Genomic DNA, 22878 nt, shown 5'->3' on the forward strand with positions numbered 1-22878 from the left:
GTCATTTATGAGCACCATAGGTAGCAACAATCCTTAGGGAACACTCTAGGTGAAATATAACCCACGATAATTCCAACAAATAGGTTGATGGATTTAAAATACCTCATTCTTAACAATATGTGAATCATGAAACATGAGCTCAAATTATCAAGAATGACATAATACCACCTCCAATGATACGGTAGAAAGATTTGCACTCCGGATAGCAAGAAGAAGAAAACTTGAGCTTCTTAGCAAAGACTGTCGATGAACACTTCGAGAAGGAATTAAATCCTTGATGAATCCATCAAGTAGAACCTTCATGAAGAACTCCGGTAATAAAAGAATGATCCAAAATAATTGAATGATGAAAAGAATAAGATTGAAGCCTTGCAATGATTTAAATGAATCTCCGTGGAGATGTAATTGAAAAAGGTTGGAGCTCCGGGAAAAAGAGAAGATGAAACAATTGAAATCAGGAATTTGATGAGCCTCTGGAATAGGAAATTAATCACTTGAGTGAGGCAAAAGTAAGAATTGTGTTATGCGTACCCTTCACCAATTAAATTGATGACAAACAATGGATTTGGCATACTACTTACTCTCTTAGAAAGGATTAAGATAGATATTGCGCAAACTTGAAGAGGCCTTCAATGATCCACCGGTAGGAATGGAACATCGAATTAAATTGTTACGATAACAAAGGAAGAGAAAATCTTGAATGAACCACCATAAGAATTGGTTAAGAACGAAGAGAAGATAAAGAAACACCGGGAAGAATCAGCCAATAAACGAAGATGCCTGAGAGAAATTAGATCCATGATAACGAACAGATCACGAGCTGATTTGAGGATATTTGAATGATGCACCGGTAAGATTTAGAGAAAAAGAGCTGAAAGCTGAGAATGAATAATTCTGAATTGATAGCCTCCGGAGAATCAAATCGAAAAGAATCTTGAATTGCTCCGGATGGGTCAAAAAAATTCTCACAAACGAAACCAATTATGAGAGGATGGCATAACGCTAGAACCACGAATCTTGAAGAGAATGGAGCAAGATTGAGAGAAAAATCTTCTTCGGTCTTCAAATGTTGAGAATGACGAGGAGAAACACCACCATGAATTATTGAGGCACACCGGAATAAAGAAAAATATAAAAGTTGAATCAACAATGAAATGAATTTGAAAGATCTTAGAGAAAGACATTTAACTGATGATAAATCATACTTACGTCAAACTTCGAAAGGAAATTTTGAGGATAGCTTCGGGAAAATAGGAAGAGTCAGGTAAGATCCTGGGAAAAGACCTGTGGGTTAGGGCCCACTCAAAGAAACACCGTAGAACGATTTAAAAGAGAGAAAGCGCCGGTAAGATTTAAATTGCTAGAATGAGATAACAACCTCGAAATAGGTTGAACTGATCCTGAAAGACAAGACGAGCCTTCTGAGATATCTTCAGCACTCCCGAACAAGTGAATAGCAAGAAGTGAATTATTATGAGGTGCACTCGTAAGAGAAGGTATTTGAAATGAGGAAAAAGGGATATGATCAACACCAAAGCTTGAATTAGTTCCACCGAAGAAGAAAGAGAATGAAGAATGATGAACTTGAATCTCCGTTAGAATCTTCCTGAGAATCACTGGATAAGAACATTAAAGGAAAAGAATGGAGAGACTTCCATCAATAAAATGATACTTGATTGAGAAACCTGAGTCCTTGAAGAAAAAAAGGGTGGGTGGGCGGGAAAAAACAAAGACAACTTGGGATGGATGAAACGAACACCGTTGAGAAAGCTGAGATTGAATCTTGCGGATATTGAAAATGAACGGATCCGCTTGAAGAGAAACACACCGGTTGAAAAGGATTGTCATGACAATGTCGACTATCATGAGGGATTAGTACTCCTATAGGAATACGAGAACACCACTTATAAAAGGTATGGAATCAACATTTGACTTCGAAGCAACTCGAATACCACAACTGAAAACAAAACAAAGGATTGGCTTGCAGAATAAGCCGGAACAAACATATGATAGAGATTTCGTCCGAAGTTTTCGTGGTGGGGCCTACACGGGCTCGATCGTACAGCACCGTCATGTACAAGGCAGTGCACATGATATACGAAGCGTCCCCGAGTCGGCATAGCCAAGGACTCTTTAAGACACAACGAGACCACTGTAAAACCAACCGTGGATAGTGTTGGGGAACGTAGCAATAATTCAAAATTTTCTACGTACCACCAAGATCAATCTATGGAGTCATCTAGCAACGAGGGAGGAGTGGATCTACATACCCTTGTAGATCGCGCGCGGAAGCGTTCAAGAAAACGGGGTTGATGGAGTCGTACTCGTCGTGATCCAAATCACCGATGATCCTAGCGCCGAACGGACGGCACCTCCGCGTTCAACACACGTACGGAGCAGCAATGTCTCCTCCTTCTTGATCCAGCAAGGGGGAGGAGAGGTTGATGGAGATCCAGCAGCACGACGGCGTGGTGGTGGAAGTAGCGGGATTCCAACAGGGCTTCGCCAAGCGCTGCGGGAGGAGGGAGATGTATCATGGGAGGGAGAGGGAGGCGCCAGGGCTTAGGTGAGGCTGCCCTCCCTTCCCCCCACTATATATAGGGCCAAGAGAGAGGGGGGCGCAGCCTTGGCCCTTCCTCCAAGGAAGGGTGCGGCCAGGGAGGAGTCCATCCTCCCCAAGGCACCTAGGAGGTGCCTTCCCCCTTTAGGACTCTTCCTTTCCCTTATCTCTTGGCGCATGGGCCTCTTGGGGCTGGTGCTTTTGGCCCATATAGGCCAAGGCGCACACGCCTACAGCCCATGTGGCCCCCCGGGGCAGGTGGACCCCCGGACCCCTTTCGGCATTCCCGGTACAATACCGATAATGCGCGAAACTTTTTCGGCGACCAAAACAAGACTTCCCATATATAAATCTTTACCTCCGGACCATTCCGGAACTCCTCGTGACGTCCGGGATCTCATCCGGGACTCCGAACAACTTTCGGGTTACCGCATACTAATATCTCTATAACCCTAGCGTCACCGAACCTTAAGTGTGTAGACCCTACGGGTTCGGGAGACACGTAGACATGACCGAGACGACTCTCCGGCCAATAACCAACAGCGGGATCTGGATACCCATGTTGGCTCCCACATGTTCCACGATGATCTCATCGGATGAACCATAATGTCAAGGACTTAATCAATCCCGTATACAATTCCCTTTGTCTATCGGTACAATACTTGCCCGAGATTCGATCGTCGGTATCCCGATACCTCGTTCAATCTCGTTACCGGCAAGTATCTTTACTCGTTCCGTAACACATCATCCCGTCATCAACTCCTTGATCACATTGTGCACATTATGATGATGTCCTACCGAGTGGGCCCAGAGATACCTCTCCGTTTACACGGAGTGACAAATCCCAGTCTCGATTCGTGCCAACCCAACAGACACTTTCGGAGATACCTGTAATGTACCTTTATAGCCACCCAGTTACGTTGTGACGTTTGGCACACCCAAAGCACTCCTACGGTATCCGGGAGTTGCACAATCTCATGGTCTAAGGAAATGATACTTGACATTAGAAAAGCTTTAGCATACGAACTACATGATCTTGTGCTAGGCTTAGGATTGGGTCTTGTCCATCACATCATTCTCCTAATGATGTGATCCTGTTATCAACGACATCCAATGTCCATGGTCAGGAAACCGTAACCATCTATTGATTAACGAGCTAGTCAACTAGAGGCTTACTAGGGACATGGTGTTGTCTATGTATCCACACATGTATCTGAGTTTCCTATCAATACAATTCTAGCATGGATAATAAACGATTATCATGAACAAGGAAATATAATAATAACTGATTTATTATTGCCTCTAGGGCATATTTCCAATAGATAGGCGGACCACTAGACGTCGAACCCCAATTTCATATCATACATCTGTCGGAAAGATATCCTAAGAGCTACTTGAATTCCCACTTATAAACTCCCGAAATTTTCCCGGTTATGCAATCAGGTGTTGGGTATACAGGGGAAGCATAATATCTCACCCAAAACTAGCAAATCCTACATCCAGCTGTATCCATCCTTCAACACATAACCAAGAAACCTTCGGAAATCGTCTACCTCAACCTTCGAAAAGCATCCGTTATACGAGTTATGGCAATACTCCCGAACTCCTGCCCCAGTACTGGATGGCGTCGAGGTTATCTCACCAACAATTGCATAAAAGAGATTTTCGATGTCGGTGAACTAAACTCAGGTATTCCAAAACTGCAACGATAAAATTGTGACGACAACACCTCGGAGCTCAACTCCTCGGGACACTGCCACAACCCCTAAATGACAGGAGGCACCAAGAACAATGTTCTCGTCACAAAACCATCGGAACGATTCCAAGATACCCGCGTGATCCTAAAAATTTTTAGTGAAATTTGAGAAGAGAAGAGTCAAAACTCTACGTCAGGATGCCTTACCAGAGCGATGAAGGGACTGGGGAGTAAAAAGAATTCCTAAAGTCTCTGATATATAATTCCTAAATGACTCAAAACATTTTTCTAGACTCAACAACGGCTGCTAAAAACGATCAAGCAGGGGGGCTCCTAAGGTCGGGGATGGCTCTGATACCAACTTGTAACGCCCTCGATGCGGCTATAGCTCCTACGTGTTGAAGCACGACTTAGAGGCATAACCGCATTGAAAGCAATATCGCAAGTGAGGTAATCTTCACACAACCCATGTAATACATAAGGGAAAGAGATACGTAGTTGGCTTACAATCGCCACTTCACACAATTACATGAATAAAGCATTACATCATCCAGATACAAACAAGGTCCGACTACGGAACCAAAATAAAAGAAGAACCCCAAAAGCGACAAGGTCCCCGATCGACCCCAACTGGGCTCCACTACTGATCAACTAGAACGAAACAACACAAAGGACAAGATCTTCATCGAGCTCCTCCTTGAGCTTGGTTGCGTTATCTGCACGGACTCATCGGCACCTGCAAACTGGTTTTGGAAGTATCTGTGAGCCACAGGGACTCGGCAATCTCGCACCCTCGCGATCAAGACTATTTAAGCTTATGGGTAAGGTAAAAGGTATAAGGTGGAGCTGCAGCAAGCGACTAGCATATATGGTGGCTAACATACGCAAAAGAGAGCAAGAAGAGAAGGCAAAAGCACGATCGAGAAACTATGATCAAGAAGTGGTCCTAGAACAACTTACGTCAAGCATAACTCCAACAACATGTTCACTTCCCGGACTCTGCCGGAAAGAAACCATCACGGTTACACACGCGGTTGATGTTTTTTAATTAAGGTCCACTTCAGATTTTCTACAACCGGACATTAACAAAATCCCATCTACCCATAACCGCAGGCACGGCTTTCGAAAGTTCAAATCCCTACAGGGGAGTCCCAACTTAGCCCATGACAAGCTCTCACGGTCAACGAAGGATATACCTTCTCCCAAGACATTCCGATCAGACTCGGTATCCCGGTTCTACAAGACATTTTGACAAGTTAAAACAAATCCAGCAACACCGCCCGAATATGCCGACAAATCCCGATAGGAGCTGCACATATCTCGTTCTCAGGGCACACTCAGATGAGACTAGCTACGAGTAAAACCAAACCTCAAGTTGCCCCGAGGTGGCGCTGCAAAGGACTCTAGTTCGGACCAACACTTAGACAAGCACTGGCCCGGGGGGGTTAAAATAAAGATGACCCTCGGGATGCATGACTCCCAAGGGAAAAAGGCTAGGTGGTGAATGGTAAAACCAAGGTTGGGCCTTGCTGGAGGAGTTTTATTCAAGGCAAACTGTCAAGGGGTTCCCATTATTACCCAACCGCATAAGGAACGTAAAATCCGGGAACATAACACCGATATGACGGAAACTAGGGCGGCAAGAGTGGAACAAAACACCAGGCATAAGGTCGAGCCTTCCATCCTTTACCAAGTATATAGACGTATTAATTAAATAAGATATATTGTGATATCCCAACAAGTAAACATGTTCCAACAAGGAACAACATCTCCATGTTCCAACAAGGAACAAACTTCAATCTTCACCTGCAACTAACAACGCTATAAGAGGGGCTGAGCAAATCGGTAACATAGCCAAACAACGGTTTGCTAGGACAAGGTGGGTTAGAGGCTTGGTTCAACAATATGGGAGGCATGATAAGCAAGTGGTAGGTATCGCAGCATAGGCATAGCAAAAGAGAGAGCATCTAGCAAGCAAAGATAAAAGTGATTTCGAGGGTATGGTCATCTTGCCTGAAATCCCGCAAGGAAGAAGAACAAGTCCATGAAGAAGACAAACAGACGTAGACGAACGAATCCTCACAAACGCGACGTCCAAATGGTACAAAACTTGACAGGCGGTCTACCGGTAGTAAACCAAGGCCACTAGGCAAGTCTCGGTCCAATCTTGAAATGTTTAACCCCCACACATGAAAGGAAGGTAAAAATGACCACCGGAGGAGATAGGAGCACCGGAATGCAAAACGGACAACGGGAAAAATGCTCGGATGCATGAGACGAACATGTATGCAAATGAAATGCACATGATGACATGATATGCAATGCATGACACGCAAGCAATGACAACGCAACAACAGTGAATAACTGGAGGACACCTGGCACATCGGTCTCGGGGCGTTACAGGTTATGCTCTCGGATTTGACTAGTTGTGCTAACTTAAAATTTTCTTGTGTAGAATGGATACAAGTTTTGGTATTGGGAAGAAGAGTACATCAATATATTGATAGAGTGCAATTTAGTAGATGTTCGTGCACTTCCAGAAAGCATAAAGGCTAGAGATGAGACTAGTCCACTTGTTGCTAGACTAGAGGCTAGACATGAGACTAGATGCGAGGAAGCAACGTCTACTTTTTTACACTTGAAGAAGAAAGAAGCACGCAAGATCGAGTCTCTGCAGATCAACAATGAATGCATCGAGAAGGCACTAATCCAACTTACAGGAGCAGTTATGAAAATTGGATATTTTTTAAAATGTATCCTTATGGTTCTTATTTTCTTTGGTCTTAATTTTTTAGTCAAAATTTGCTGATGTATTTTCATGTACCAAAAATCAATGATGAAAAAAAGATATGTGTTTGTAAAGAAAAATATACGCAGACTGGATACGGCCGGGATACGTCCGCGCGTTGGGCGCACGGCCACCGCATCCGAGAAATTGCCCGAACACGACCCCATTACCCTACCCAAACGAACAGAATCCGGACAAAATGGCCGTCTGTTTGGGGTCATGTGCTGGAGTTGGCCTTAGTCCCACATTGGTTGTGGCAAGAGACAGAACATTGCTTATTGTCCCAACCCTTGCGCCTTGTTGGTGAGCCGAGACACTCATGTAGTGGGTCTAACACGCATGTGGGTCGGAAACCCTGATTTAGGGTCATACTTGGTGGGCTGAAAACACTGGTGTTATTGGGTCCATGGTGATCAATGTGTGAAGGCTTAGCAAACCCGGGATTGTGTAGCACCTCCTGCCCCATATTTTTTCATTCGAGCTCCCCATAACCAATGGCTTGGTTCTTTTTTTTCTTTAAATTTTGGAAGTATGACCATTTGCAACCTATGTGAAGATGCAACACTTGCTTATATCCGTGGATCATAAATAGTTGTCTCCTTTTACCAAAATGTTCATATGTATACTTCATCTCATAATTTGCTTGTGTGATTCTTTTCACAATTTTGGGACATTTTAGAAACAAATTTCCTCTTCTAGAATCTAGACAACGACAAATACTCCAAGACATGATGGGTTCCCGTAACCTTGAGAAAAAACTCTTAGCCGCCACAAAACCCTCATCCTCGTCGACTGACTCCAGCAGTGCCACTAAGAGGAAGAGGAGACCATATCATGGGGCTAAAGTGCACGCTACAGCCACGCACTACCAAAAGCCGGAGAAAGCAAAAAAACCAAAAAAAACGGAGTAAAACAAAAAAACTAAAAATAGAAATTGAAAAGAAAATTTTCTCCCACACCCGCGCCAGACACGTGGCGGCATTGGAGCACTCCCCGTGCTCCCTCATGGGTATCCCTAAACCAATTCAGAGACTACGCTCTAAGGCCACTTCCAATACTCCACCTTGTACAGGTGCTAAGGTTGACAACTAAGAAAAAAATATGATGTGGCATGCTAGTTAAGAAGAGAGAGAGTAGTATGGTGATCCCAGGAAGAAACGGTGCTAAGCACGTGTACCTAGGTGGAAGCACAATTGTAAGTCTACAACGAATTAAATGCACAAAGCTTAGCACCCAAAAGCTTAGCACCTTTGCATTCTGGACTTGAATTGCTAAGATATTTAATATGCTTAGCACCTAATCTAAACACCTTTGCATTGAGAGAGGTCTAACTAGTTGCTTGCGTACTTTAAGGGCCTCAAATGAGAACAAGAAAAGGCATCCATGTGGTCTCTAGCAGGCTAGAAACATCTTTGCTAACATTGTTGAGTTCAACTCCTGTTCAAAAGGAACACAAAAACAAATTGCCTTATATGGTTTCAAGGTCCACGCACACACACGCGCGCGTGCGCGCGCCCACACACACACACACACACACACACACACACACACACAACCTAGCAAAAACAAACTAACAACCAAAGTATATCCTATTTGATGCTTAAGGCACCGAATATCCCCCTTTTAAACTGACGGGTTTGACCATGTAGATGGGTTCTCTTTGGTTTTGCCAACTTTAAACAAGGTTCCTTTGATTTTCTCGCCGTGTTTTCTCAATTTCCTTTTCCAGTGTTTCCCCAGGAAATACTTGGTTTAGTTTTTTGTTTATTTAAAAAAACATAAAGATTTTTATTATTTATGCACATTTTACTTGATTATAATTTCCAAATTTGTGAATAATTTATTAAAATTTACCAACACTGTTTTGAAATTTATGCACATTTTACCAATTCATGAATATTTCTTAAAATTTTGAATACTTATAAATTTTCAAATATTTTGACTTTTTAATCCGTGAATACTTTTCAAGTTCGAGAACACTTTTTAATGCATGGACATTTTTTGATTTCACACATCCATACAAAACTAATCCCAAAAATCAGGTTATTTTCCTGAGCAACAGCAGAGGAATGAGCGGAAAAAAAGCAAGCCGACCAGCAAGCGATCAAGGCTTCATTAACTGCGGCCCAGTATGCGTCATAAAGGAATTTTGGCGCCTAGGGGGCAAAATAGTAGCCGATTTCCTATTTGCCGCCCGTTGCGGCAAATTCTCCGGGTAACACTCCAATATCCAGCAAATATGGCCGGCCCATTAAGTACCTGTACGCAAGCTTTCCGTTTCCGGTTTTGGGCAAGTTCTACAGGTTCCAAGCTGGTTTTTTCCGGTTTGGTTACCTTCTACTCCCACCGTTCTAAAATAGATGACTCAACTTTGCAAAATAGATGAGTTAACTTTGTATTAATTTTAGTACAAAGTTGAGTCTTCTATTTTGAAACGGAGGGAGTAGAAGGTTCCAGAACTGTTTTTATTTCCTTTTGTGTTTCTCTTTCATTCTTCCATTTCTTTTTCCTGTTTTATTTTTCTTTTCTTTTCTCTTTTCTATTCTTTAATTTTTGATTTCTTTTTCAACAAATGTTCAGAATTTATAACATGTTCGTATTCTACAAAAAATGTTCCTTTTTCATAAAATGTTACGGTTTTTCCAAAAACAAATTCACAAATTAGAACAATGTTCAGAATTTTTCAAAAAATATCCGCGTGTTGGGAAAAATATTCGAAAACATTTAGAATTTCAAATTTCCAAAGAAGATCACATTTGAAATGTTCAAAAATTCAGAAAATATTCACTAATTTGAAAAAACGTTCCCATTTCCAAATTTTGTTCACAAATTCAAAAACAAAATCATGTTTCCAAAATATGTTCGCAAATTCAGAAAATGTTAGGGAATGTCATAAAATGTTCGCATTTTCTGAAAACTGAAACATTTTTTGTGTTTTTGTAAAACAATGTTCAGGCTTTTTAAAAATTGTCCAGAATTTATAAAAAAATGTTCCCGCTTACAAGTTTTGTTCATAAATTCAAAATATGCTCTCTTTAAAAAAATCATATATTCAATAGAATTTTTAACTTGTTTGAAATTTATTTGCAAATTCAAACCCTGTTCACATTTTTCAATAGAGTATCTTGTTTGTCAAGAATTGTTCGGGATTAAAAATACTCAGAATTTCCAGGAAATGTTGTGAAAAAACATCAAATAATATTTTGATCTTCCGCTGCTATTAATTCTTAATTCTCGCGTCTGGTTGGTCACATGTCGTTAGATGCTCGTGTGGCTAGCTACCTGACTCCATAATTCCTGCAGAGGGCGCTGCACTTTTTGCTTTTTTTCCCACCTGTCATCCGCGGTTGCTACTTCATGGGCCGGCATAGCTGGGGATTCCCCTTGTGCGAAACACAGTATGTTTACTGCAGTAAGCGGCGCATAGGAGGTCCTGAATAGTAGCTCCCAGCAACCCAGGTATTTTCCAAATTAATGAGATTTGTGGGCTGGCAAATTCTCCGAGCCGATACCATCATGACAACCTAGGTGTTTTGCAAACGAAAAGCTCAAGTCCACCATATTGTTGAACTTAGACATGCTCTCTCAGTCGGGGGCTCCTATTGGGCGCTTCAGGCGCCAGGGAAGCTCCCTGGTGCCCACACGCTGGCGCTAGTGGACCAGCCCATGTACATGTCCACATTTGCGAAAAAACAGGAAAATCACAAAAAATGAAAAAAAATCTAGAACTCAAATAATTTCATGGATTTGGAAAAAAAACATCAATTTGAAAAAGGTTCATCGATTTTGAAAAAGGCTCATCAATTTTGAAAAAAATGTTGAATTTAAAAGTTCATCAATTTTGAAAAAAAATATTCATCAAATTTGAATAAAGTTCCTCAAATTTGAAAAGTTCATCGAAATTGAAAAAATGTTCATGGTTTTTCAAAAAAGTGCACAAACTTGCCAAAAGATTCATTTTTTTTAGAAAAATCTAGTTTCAAATTAAAGTTCATCGATTTGAAGAAAAAAATACATGTATTTGCAAACAATTCATCGAACCAGGTAGAAGAAAAAGGAAAAGACAAAAAACAAAAAAGGAAAAAAGGAAAGCAAAAAAAAGGAAAAAGGATGAGAAGGAAAAATTTGAATCATATCATATCTTGCTGGTAGCGTGCTGGTTACACCAGCGTAATATGCGGGAGGTGCTGGTTCGAATCTCAATTGGTGCGTTCAACACAGCTAGATGGACTGGCCAGCGCGTCTCGAACAAGAAAGAAGGCATACTAAGATGTGTGTTGTACCACAGTATATGACACAATTTGCCGCAAAAATATTGACTATGATATAGCTCAAAATTTCAAAAAAATTAAAAGAAACAAATCATAGTTTCGGAAAAGAAATGTTTGCAATGGTTTTTTAAAAAAAATGCAACTTTGAAAAATGCTGGCGAAATTGAAAAGTGTACACAAATCTTTCCTGCTTATGAAGATTAGAGTTGGTGGTGAGTTCATATGTTGAACCAACAACCTTCACCAATAAAAAAAATGCACCCTTACACATATGTGGTACTAACAACCTTTCAGAGGCATAAATAAACAAATGCACTATACTCATATGAGGGACCTAAAATAAATAAACAAATACGCTACAAATTTCATGTGAGATGAACTCTTGAAGAATGCACAAATGAAAAAAAAATGCAAAAATGTGACTCCAACTCAAAAATATACTCTTATTTTCAGTTTCTCTTTTCAATCAAGCTCTTCCAATTCTATATCACAAAACAAAAGAATGAACAAATTGTAATTCCAAACCGACAGTAAACCTTGCCCTTCTACTATGTGCAGTCAACTTACTTTACTTAGTTGGGTGCAGCCAACTTACAAATGCCTATGTTTCAACATTCAAAATGTTGTGTCTTGCAAAGAACCTACTATGAACGCTTAAGATTCTTTAATGTCTTTTGTAATATTCTCACTATATTTAACCATGAATCACGTGGAAAGGTCACATGACATCAACATATTTTGACGACTTTCTAAGCCAATGACCTAAGGCATCTTTAAGGCGGACCCGGAGACATTCTGTAACCGTTCGGACCGTGCTATCCCGCACCACGGAAGCCATCCAACGCCGACCTGTACCGGTCCGCGGGGTGGTCCGGACGCGATCCGTAAATTGGAGACAATAGTGTGGGAGGTTTGCGGGGTCCGGACACTCGAAACGTAAGACTTTGACACCCCCAACCAACGCAACCCCCTCCCTCCCGACCCCGTTTCCTTCCACTCCGCTCATTCTTCCCCTTACTTTGCATCCGCACCTTTCACCTTCGTCGGCGCTACTATTCATCTACGGCCGCCACAGAGGTATTGTCGAACGTCCACAACCAGCACCAACGCGCTCGCTCGCCATTCCGACAAAGTTTTCCGCCTTGGAGTCGTTTGTACCAAGGTACACTCCGGCCCCTGTCGACGACCTCCATGGCGGACACCGGCCGACAGGTGTTTGGTCAAATGTCATTGAGCTTATTTTTAAACGCTATGTCGTTTTTTAGAGTACGTAGGATGGTGAGCTACTCGACCATGGAGGGTGAGTTGTTGTGCAATGCGTGGCTGGTTGTATCCGCGGATTTCATAGGGAGGACCAAAGGACCGCCCTTATGGAAGCAAGTGCATGAAAGCAGGAAAGCACATTACACCCTACGACATGTAAAACATTCAACGACGCAACGTGAGGTCGTTGTCGTATCGCTGGCACGCTATCCAAGTCAAGTCATCAAGTTTTGCAACTTGGTTAGTCAGCTCGGGGCAAGGTGACCATTGCACGCAGACATGGAGGAGATGGTAAGTTTAACTTCCTCTTGCTCAACTTGTTGATTGATTCATTCACTCCATGTTGGTCTACACATTATATGTAGCCCGCACGTGCCATCGTGGTGTACCACATGTCAGAGGGACGGTCATTTACGTGCATACACTGTTGGATGAAGCTGAAGTGGAAGTATGTGTAAGAGGATATGATCCGTTCATGAAAAATTTGTTGGACATCCGAGATCTAGTCGAATTTGAGACCTTGTTGTACTAGATTTATTTTGCATGTTATGTGCTATTTTCTATCTGAACTTCAATGAATATCGGCCGGTTTGCATGAATTTCGTCTGCTTTGTTAAAATACGGTTTGAAATGTATGCGACTAGCGTTGGATGGCTGCCTCCCGCATCTGTGTCCGCGGACGGATGTGGGGGTATATTTGCAGGTTGCCGTTGGAGATGCCCTAGCTCCTCGTATTTTACAGTTTCGTAGCAAAGCATGGGCATTGTGCTAGTATTTAAAAATATTAGAGAATAAAAGAAATCACAAACTAGAAAACATATTCTTGAATATGAAAAATATTAGAGAATTAAAATAATGTTCATAATTCAAAACTAATTGAGAATATGGAAATTTTTATCATATTAAAAAATGTTCAGGAACTCAAAAAGTGTTTAAAAAAATAAAAAGGTAATCATGAATTATCATTTTTAAAATTCAAACAATTTTCAATATTTTGAAATATTTCATGAATTTGAAAAACAAATAATGAGTTTAAAACTCATTCAAAAATTTGTAAAAATGTTCACAAATTTGAAAATGTTTGGGGATTAGAAAGAAGTGTTCACAAATCTAGGTAAAAACTTACGGAGTTTGAAAAAAATATTCACAAACTCAAGTGTTCGCAAATTTGAAAAACATTCATGAACTCAATTTGTTTTGAATTTAAATAAAAATCATGGATTCGAAACATGTTCAAGAATTTGAAAAAATATTATGAACTCATAAAAAAAATGTTCACGAACTGTAAAACTGTTGGCAAGTCAAAGAAATGTTCTTGAATTTTAAATAAAATGTTCACGAGTTTTACAAATGTTAGTGAACTTGAATAAATATTTACGCACTCTGAAAATCTCTGGGAAGTCAAAATATATTCGCAATGTTTAAAAAGTATACGCTGATATAAAATATATTGACAAATACGAAGGATGATCAGAGATTTAGAAAAAAATTACTAATCTTCTCTTTTTTTTTACTAATTTGAAGTAAAATGTTCAACATATTAAAAATTGACCCTGTATGGAAATATGCCTGTTGCTTATTAAAAAATATACATCAGATAGATATAAATTTTTCATGTGTTTTAGAAATAAGCTAGAAAAGAAAAATTAAAAGTGAAAACGGAAACAAGAAAATAGTGAAATAAGAAAATAATAAATAAATAGAAAAAAAATCTAAAGGGTATTGAAAGTTTAAAAGAAACACAAAAAGGGGATATAAAAAGATAAAGAAACAATGAAAACGGAAACCTAAATAAAAAAATGATCTTAGACGCTAGACCATTCCTGGAACGACAGCATAAGTTTCCACAAAAAAAAAACAGCATAAGTTTCCACAAAAAAAGGCTTAAGTTTGCCAAGGGAACGCACACGATCTTTTTGTTTTGTTTAGGCCCCTCCCAGTGCTCCACTTTGTACATGTGCTAAGGCTGTTATGTAGGCAGCAAAGATGATGTGGCAAGATAATTAAGATGAGAGAGATGAGTGTGATGACCCCAGAAAGAAACAATGCCAAACACGAGAACCTAGAAAAAATACTTAAATGAAAGGAGCCCACCAATGAATGAATAGCTTTAGTTGCTAGATCATTAAGTAAAAAAAATGCTTAGCTACAACAAGTTAAGCACCTTTGCATTGGGATTTTAGTTGCTTAGCTCGTTGACGTGCTTAGCACCCTGGAGGAGGTCTTACTCAGCCTGCCTAGAAACCATTGCTTATTACAAGCTATACATATCATTTCTGGTACCTATTGGCTACAGCTTTCTTTTTGCTGCGGAAGTCGGCAGTCCTACAGCTTAGACTTACTTTATTCTCTGATACATAGCTTGTGCGGTGTATAAAGTGAGTATAACAAGGACATCGTGCTCGCTCATATCTAACGCAAACAACCAGAATCAAGTTCCATCACACAAAGCTCAGTTTTCGGACGATACTTGCATACCCAAACAAGCATCACTCTTTGGAATCTCCCTCCTTTGTATCCCAAAAGGAGGAGCCCCCCGTACTATAAACAGACCCTTGCACGTCAATTTTGCACAAAGCGTCACATACATGCATCTCACTACACTAGTTTCTAACCTACTCCCATAATATATGCTGTTTTAGCAGTTTTTTTAGTTGAAACCTTAAAATATGTATAAATACAGGTAAATCAAAAACCAAAAAATTAACCAATCTCTGCTCTAGGAAACATAAAGAAATTTAAAGATGTTGTTCAGACCAGATCCTGATACTATCAACAGTTCAGTTTAAGCTGCTAAAATGGCATATATTATGGTACAGAAGGAGTAAATAATTGAATAGGCACCATCACCATGCCATGCATGGCTCATTCTTCTCACCAATTATTCAAGCCAGTGATTCGAGCTCATAGAAGAACTGAAGAAGCAACAAGCCTTGCATTAGAAAAATCAATATGTATATGGTTTATATGAGATCACCTGAACATAAGATACAACCAGATAATGAGCAATTGAACTCACAGATAAAATAGCCCCAAACAAATGAGAGATTAGAACCAGTGACATACGCCTTAATATTCTTGCCGAAGTTGTAGTCGATCTCGTCTTTATTGTGCCACCATAGCTTTCGCCAACAATGGAAAACATAGGAAATTCATCCACTTAAGTACTTACAAGGCATGTAAAAGAACTAAACTCATTTAATCGGCGCAATACTACACCACCACGTAAGACGGAGATTCGCAAATGGGCCAAGCATATTGGCAATGGCACCAGCCTGTTCCGGGCAAGCAGTCGGTCCATATCGTGAGACCATGCCGATGATCTTGCTCACAAAATCTCGGAAGAAAAGGTTGTTGAACAAGACGATGTTTTCCCGGACCATGCCTATTGAACATTCCACAATGAGTCTCTGGTTCGCTGCGAACGTGTCCCAGTGCATGATCTCCTTGCACATGGAGGCATGAAATAAACTAGACACCCAATGGCGGCGTTGTTCAACCTACTTCCTAATGTCACGCCGATGATAATCTATTTGGCCGCGTTCCCAAGCATGCTGGACCCCGACACGGGCGGCCGCTCGACCGACACAAGCACGGTCGTAGGCTCCTCCTCCATCAGCCTGTCATCGTCTGTCTCGTCCTCCATGGGCTTAGACTCCTCCACCTCCTCCTCCACGGGCTGGACCTTCTCCCACCGACGACATAGATCAATCCAGACGAGAAAAAAAAGCATCGCCGTTGGGAATGGGCAAGGGCCCTCCGGAGCAAGACCTGCAAAGCGAAGGGAGAGGGCAGTGAGAGTGCGCTAGGTCTGAATTGTGCGTAAAACAATAAACTTATAGAAAAATGTAACCGTCGCAAAAAAAAACTATAACGCCCAAGACACAAGAAAAAGACTGTAACACCGATGCCACGACAGAGGCAAGGCAAGTGCGCCCCCCCCCCCCCCCCCCCCCCCCCGGGCGCACAGCAGGCTGAACGGCCCTCCACACAATCGGCTGGGACCACCATGCGGACGCGCCCGGCTCACACAGAACAACGCCTGGCCAGACGAAACAACAGACGGTGCCTGGCTCGCGTGGGCAAAGCAAATCGTCATGGACCGAAGCCACCACATGACCAGGCTCGTGTGCATCCTGGTCGCCTCGGCCGACGCTGCGACCGCGACGCATGGCCCGCCTATTATGACTAGACCAACCTGACACAGAGTGTACACGCCGGCAAGCGGGCCCTGTTGGGCAGTCGCGCGCGGGAGAACGGGACAGTCCTCGCTTGTTGGGGCGACGACCACTGCCCCATGACGGTGCCCCGGGCGTGCCGCCCCCCCCCCCCCCCCCCCCGCCGTCATGGACCGTCTGGGTCTGAGCTGTTCGGACAGATCGAACGGCTCGAAAAGGCCCTGGGTAACCTCCGCGGCACGCCAGCCAAAAACAGATGGTATGGAGGCTCTCTCAGCCCGCGAGACACGACCAAACCAACTCGGCGCGGGGCTAGCTGGACCGTCGCGCATGGGACAACACAGCAAACCCTAGTTCGCGGACGTGGTGGCCATCGCCCAATGACGGTGGCCCCGAACGAGCCCCGTGGCAATGGACGCCCATGAGGCTCTCTCCATCCCTGAGGAGCCAAAGAAGGCAGGTACTATATAGGGGGAGTAATGTCAGAGGCTGGTCTTGCTCCGCTTTTTTTTTTTAAAGGAGGGGCAAAATGTGAGATCTGAAACTGGGGACCAGACGACCAGGTATTTAGTGATGTGTCAAAAATAAACAAAGAGAAATAAATCGAGCGATGTATGGGACATTGGATGGAGATCCGGTCGACGTAATTGGTAACTGGAACATAGCAATCTGGTCACCTGTACAGTAGAAGCTCACGGACACGTAGTGGATTCCAAGCAGAGAACCTCCTCCAAGTATCCAAGCACAGTCTCCCTCACGCAGCTGTGCAAACACTTCACCGCGACCCCTATTTAAGCTTGCTCTCATGGCGTGGACAATTCGTAGCACCCAGGAACCAAGCTAGATAAGAATCCTCTGCCCTGCCTTGGAGGCTCGACTCGACCATGCCGTCGCCGATCCTGCCGGCCAAGGAGGTGGAGGAGGTGGTCACCGCCAACGAAGAGGTGACAGACATCATCGTCCAGAGGGTGCCCTACTGGGACCCTCCGACGGTCCGGGCGCTGGACACGAGCGAGCTGACCACCTGGTCCCTCTACCGCGCCCTCATCGGCGAGTTCACCGCCTCCCTCATCCTCCTCTACGTCAGCATCGCCACCGTCATCGGGTACCGGAACCAGTCCTCCGCCGCCGACGAGCGGTGCACCGGCGTCGGCTACCTCGGCGTCGCCTGGTCCTTCGGCGCCACCGTCTCCGTCCTCGTCTACTCCACCAGCGGCGTCTCAGGCACGCACGCATACACATCTCCCGTGACCACATACATACAGGTACGCGCAAGTTGTTGCGGCGATTAATTATCATCGCCTCCCGTGATCGATGCAGGTGGGCACATAAACCCGGCGGTGACGTTCGCGCTGTTCATCGCCGGGAAGGTGACGCTGGTGCGCTCGGTGCTGTACGTGGCGGCGCAGTGCCTCGGCGCCGTCGTCGGCGTGGGCATCGTGAAGGGGATCATGAAGCACCCCTACGACGACTTCGGCGGCGGCGCCAACGCGGTGGCCGGGGGCTACTCGCTCGGCGCGGCCCTCGGCGCGGAGATCTTCGGCACCTTCGTCCTCGCCTACACCGTCTTCTCCGCCACCGACCCCAAGCGCACCGCCCGCGACGCCTTCGTCCCCGTACGTCCATCGCGCGCCTTCTCCTTCTCCTCTCAGCTAGCTCGCCGTGATCACGGCCGGCTGATGATCTGTCATTAATCGCAGCTGGTGGCGGCGCTGCCGATCGGGCTGGCGGTGTTCGTGGTGCACCTGGCGACCATCCCGATCACCGGCACGGGCATCAACCCGGCGAGGAGCCTGGGCGCCGCCGTGCTGTACAACCAGCACAAGACCTGGAAGCAGCACGTACGTGAGATCCATGCACCATGTATTTAAATCGCACTGTATACAATTCCTGTAGCCATTGCTTTTGCTCCAATGAGATTGAAGTGCTCCGTTGATCTGCCGCAGTGGATCTTCTGGGTCGGGCCCTTCACCGGCGCGGCCCTGGCGGCGTTCTACCACAAGATCGTGCTGCGCGACGAGGCGGTGGTGAAGGAGTCGCTAGAAAAGCTGGGCTCGCTCAAGAGGAGCGGCTCGACCGCTTGAAGGTCGGGGAGAGGAGACCATGCGCCACGCATGCATGCATATACAGTATTTTTCATCGGTGTAAAGAGGATCGAAAAGTTGTTGGTTGGTTTCTAGTCTTTTTACTTCTCTCGGCCCTGTAATGTACGGAATCTTGCTCTTAGTGTCGTTGGATAATTATAAGCGTGTCTTGATGTGCGCCGTTCGTCATGATGCTTATCAATTGGTCCATTTGGAACGAGCGAAATGCCCAGATTTTCCGGAAGAAATCAATGCCACCTCCAATCATCGTTGAAAACATCAAGAGTGATGCTGATCTTTGGAAAATCACGGGAGCTAAACATTTGAGTGATATCTTACCGGGGGACTAGTCCCCTTTCATAATAAATTTGGTTCTTTTTTCGCTTCAAAACATTGTCTTGCTATCCTTAATTAATAGACGAGCCAAAAAACTTGTCTTCATTTCACAAATAAATAAATCAGTCTTGAAAACTCTGGGTAAGGTGTGATCGCCGGGAATAGGAGGAGGAGCGAGAGGAATGGTTTGGCCGTCGGAGAGTTGGGGAGGGGGATGGCCGCCGGGGAGAGGGAGGATTGGTTGCTCGCTGGTGTTCGTCATGGCGAGCGAGGAGAGGAAGGATCGATAGCTGATACCATGAAAACTAATGCAGTCGGTTTTTCATTTATGCAAAGTGATACAGAGGGAGTACATATAGAGGCCGTAGCCAGCCCAGTACATGGGCAACGTGGGGGTCGTGGCGTGGAGCGTGGGACGCTCCAGCGCTGACCGAGGCTGTCTCCTAACAAGTCTTACTAAGTCTCAGTTGAACCTCAGTCGATGCTATATCCATAAGATTTTACATTAAGGTCCGCGCAAAAAAAATTCAGTTTTTCTTTACTTCTTGTATATTATGTCATTTGACTGAGATTTAGTTAATTCGCAGTCGACTGAGACCTATGCACACCCTAAATAAGTAAATAACACAAGATTCATGCCATTTTTATGGGGTGTATGCCGAAGCAAAACTCATAACATGATGTATACCGAAGCAAAAATATTTTACCCGCTAGACTTTGAAGGTTGATCCACCATCTGGACGTTGAAAGCCTCTCTACCCTTGCATCCACCCTTCATTTTGTTTTAAACTTGGAGTATATCTGTATGCGCTCTGGTGTCACAGCCAATGCTTAAATTCGAAGACAAACATGCAGACGATTTTTTGCTAATGATCCGGAACACAATAAATATGCAACCAATTCCATTAATATTGAGAGTGTTTTCCCAACAAGAATTTTCATCGACACTGGTCTCCCACATGTCGTCCGTGCACGCACAACCCGGGAAGCTGCTGCTCCATTCTGCACCCACCATGTACGGCTCTTCTCAATAACTCGTACGTTACGTATTCGGTCCATATTTTCGTAACAAAGTATATATGTATACTCCATCTCATGGGAGAGTAGACATAAAACCTTGGATACTCTGGTTCATCGTTTATTTCACTATGTAAAACTCTTCTAAACTACTAGCACGGTGTCCAACGTAGCTGCGTCGAAAACAATTCGAACAACGCTCGATCTTTTTATCTCACATATAATTATTTCCCTGGATTTTTTTTATAAATGTCGGCTCAAAATGTGTGGTCAGAGATCCGGTGAATTCTCTTATGATTAATGGACCACGAGAGATGGATATATCATCATGATTGTATATAAAATTTTCAGATCTGATGTGATATATAGATCTTCATAATTGTACATAGCTAAATTATTGTGGACAGATTTGTATGTTGAAGGTTGATAGATCGCCGGTAGCTCTCGGTAGGCTACTAAAGAAGAAAAGATAAGTCCGAAATACACGGAAAACGAATTCAATATGCCGGAGAATATTCGCCGTGGTGTGATTTGCTGAGTTTGTGTCAAATGTTGTGTACCGGTCGGGTTAACGCGGGGGAGGGGGGGAGGGGGGGGGGGACTTGTAACCAATGACACGTGAATCGACGCCCGAGCTGTCGATATTGCGGTGTTAATAGGAGGAGTTCCCATGGTTATACCCCCCCCCCCCCCCCCCCAAGTTCGCCAAATCTTGCCAACAAAACTTGGTGTCTCATCATGTTGTGATTGCTTGTTTTTTGATAGATCGGTCAACTGCCTCAAATTACTCCAATCTTCGTACTTGCGCCTAAGTGTGTCACAATCGGCGAAAAATCTTCTTCGTTGTTGTGTCTAAATAAATCACAAATGGTCATTGATCCGACAGACCCTCATGATACCAACTTATAGAAGATTGGACGCTTGCCATAACAACTTTACATTATTCAAGAGTTGAGATCTTATATATACTACAAATAATTAATCTTCACGCCAACATATATATACTACAAACAGCAACGCAACATGCTCGCAATCGGAAGCTTAATGGAAGATACTCTCTCCGTTTATTTTTACTTCGCGTATAAAATTTGGTCAAAGTCAAACTACACAAAGTTTGACCAAATTTATATCAAAAAATACGAACATCTACAATACTAAAACTATATAGTATGAAAATACATTTCATGGTGCACCTGACAATATTGATTTTATATTGTGAATGTTGACATTTTTTATATAAAGTTAGTCAAACTTTATAATGCTTGACTTTGACCAAATTTTACATGCAGACTAAAAATAAACGGAGATGCTACTTATTTAATATCACATACACATCAACTTAATTGCGATCTGACCATTTCGTGGTGGGACACTACCACTTATGCATGGTGGAATGAAGATCACCTCCACACAAATGTTTGGCCACCTCATTATTGTTATTCTTTTCATTTTTCTCGAACATAGCTATACTGCTTAGTGGGTTGTGATGGTCGTGTCAAACCCACAAGGGATCAAAATACATGATTGATGTTATGTATGTCTCATTAAGACAACTTATTGTGTACGGGTCGGGTTACGTTTTGACTCGTTGTTGTAGTGTATGCGGCTAGGATGTGGTTACTGTTGGATTCAAACATGTTGTATCCTCGGCTTCCAATATAATGTGAGGGGAACCACACTTGTAGTCCATAATGAGTAGGACAGCTGACGAAAAGTCTGTTTTTAGTCCCTCCCCCGACCCCGTGCCCGCGCCGCCTCCCCGGGGGGCGGCCGGGGCGGCTCCCCCCGCTCTTCTCTCCTCCCCACTCCCCTGTGCCCCTCCCCCCCCCCCCCCCGCCACCACCGGCGGAGCCCCCGGATCTGGCCGGGCGGGCTGGCGGCGGCGGGTCCTTCCTTAACCCGCGCGCGCTCCTCCTGACCCGGGGATAGGGCTGGCGGCGGGTGCCCTTCAGCTGACGGGCGACCCGACGGCCTGGTGGCGGCTGGCGGCGGCCCGTCGCAGTGGTGGCGCCGTCCTTTGGCGACGGGGCGGCCTGGTGGCGCAGGTTGGCCGACGACGCGTCCCCGGCCAGTTCTGGGCCCTTAGGGCCCCATCTGGGTCCTAGCGGGCCGGCCCCCGGGCATGGCCTCGTTGTCTGTGGCGCGGTGAGGAGGAGGAGCGGCTCGGATTTCGGGCGGCGGCACCGATGGTGTGCCGGCAGCAGCGCGAAGGCAGGAGCTTTACGGGCCCACGAGGGCTCGGCCGGGTCTGTGGGCCCATGGGCCTGGTGTGCTCCTGCTATTGCGTCCGGACGGCTACCGTCGCGGACGGTGGAGGTGCGGCCTTCCCGCGTGCCGACGATGCTGTTGCCCTAGTCCCGGCTCTGATTCTTCATCGTGCTGTCCTCACTTCGCGGTGCCGTGGTGAGACGGCGTGGGGGCCTCATGACCGCATTGGCGCACGGTGGTGGTTGGTTTGGTGGCAGGCTCCAGGGCGCCCGAGGTGCGGGTTGGGATCGGGGAAAACCCCTATCGGCATGGCCAACACCGGCGTCGTGGCGCCTGTGGGTGCCATGTAACACCCACAATGCGGTTATATCTCCCACGTGTCGGGGCACGACTTAGAGGCATAACCGCATGGTAGTTTAGTCGCAAGTGGGGTAATCTTCACACAATCCCATGTACTGAATAAGAATGGGATAAAGA

The 22878-nt window shown here is 44.4% G+C and overlaps 1 protein-coding gene across 1 annotated transcript; it reads left to right on the forward strand.

The window, feature by feature from the left end:
* Positions 1-17534: 17534 nt before the first annotated feature.
* Positions 17535-19066, forward strand: LOC123150584 (probable aquaporin PIP2-7). Its single transcript, XM_044570423.1, has 4 exons — positions 17535-17980; positions 18077-18372; positions 18457-18597; positions 18703-19066. Exons 1-4 carry the CDS (start codon positions 17641-17643, stop codon positions 18838-18840), a joined length of 915 nt encoding a protein of 304 aa, XP_044426358.1. The 5' UTR covers positions 17535-17640; the 3' UTR covers positions 18841-19066.
* Positions 19067-22878: the final 3812 nt, after the last annotated feature.

This window comes from Triticum aestivum, chromosome 7A (assembly GCF_018294505.1).
Source record: "Triticum aestivum cultivar Chinese Spring chromosome 7A, IWGSC CS RefSeq v2.1, whole genome shotgun sequence".
Lineage (NCBI taxonomy): Eukaryota > Viridiplantae > Streptophyta > Magnoliopsida > Poales > Poaceae > Triticum > Triticum aestivum.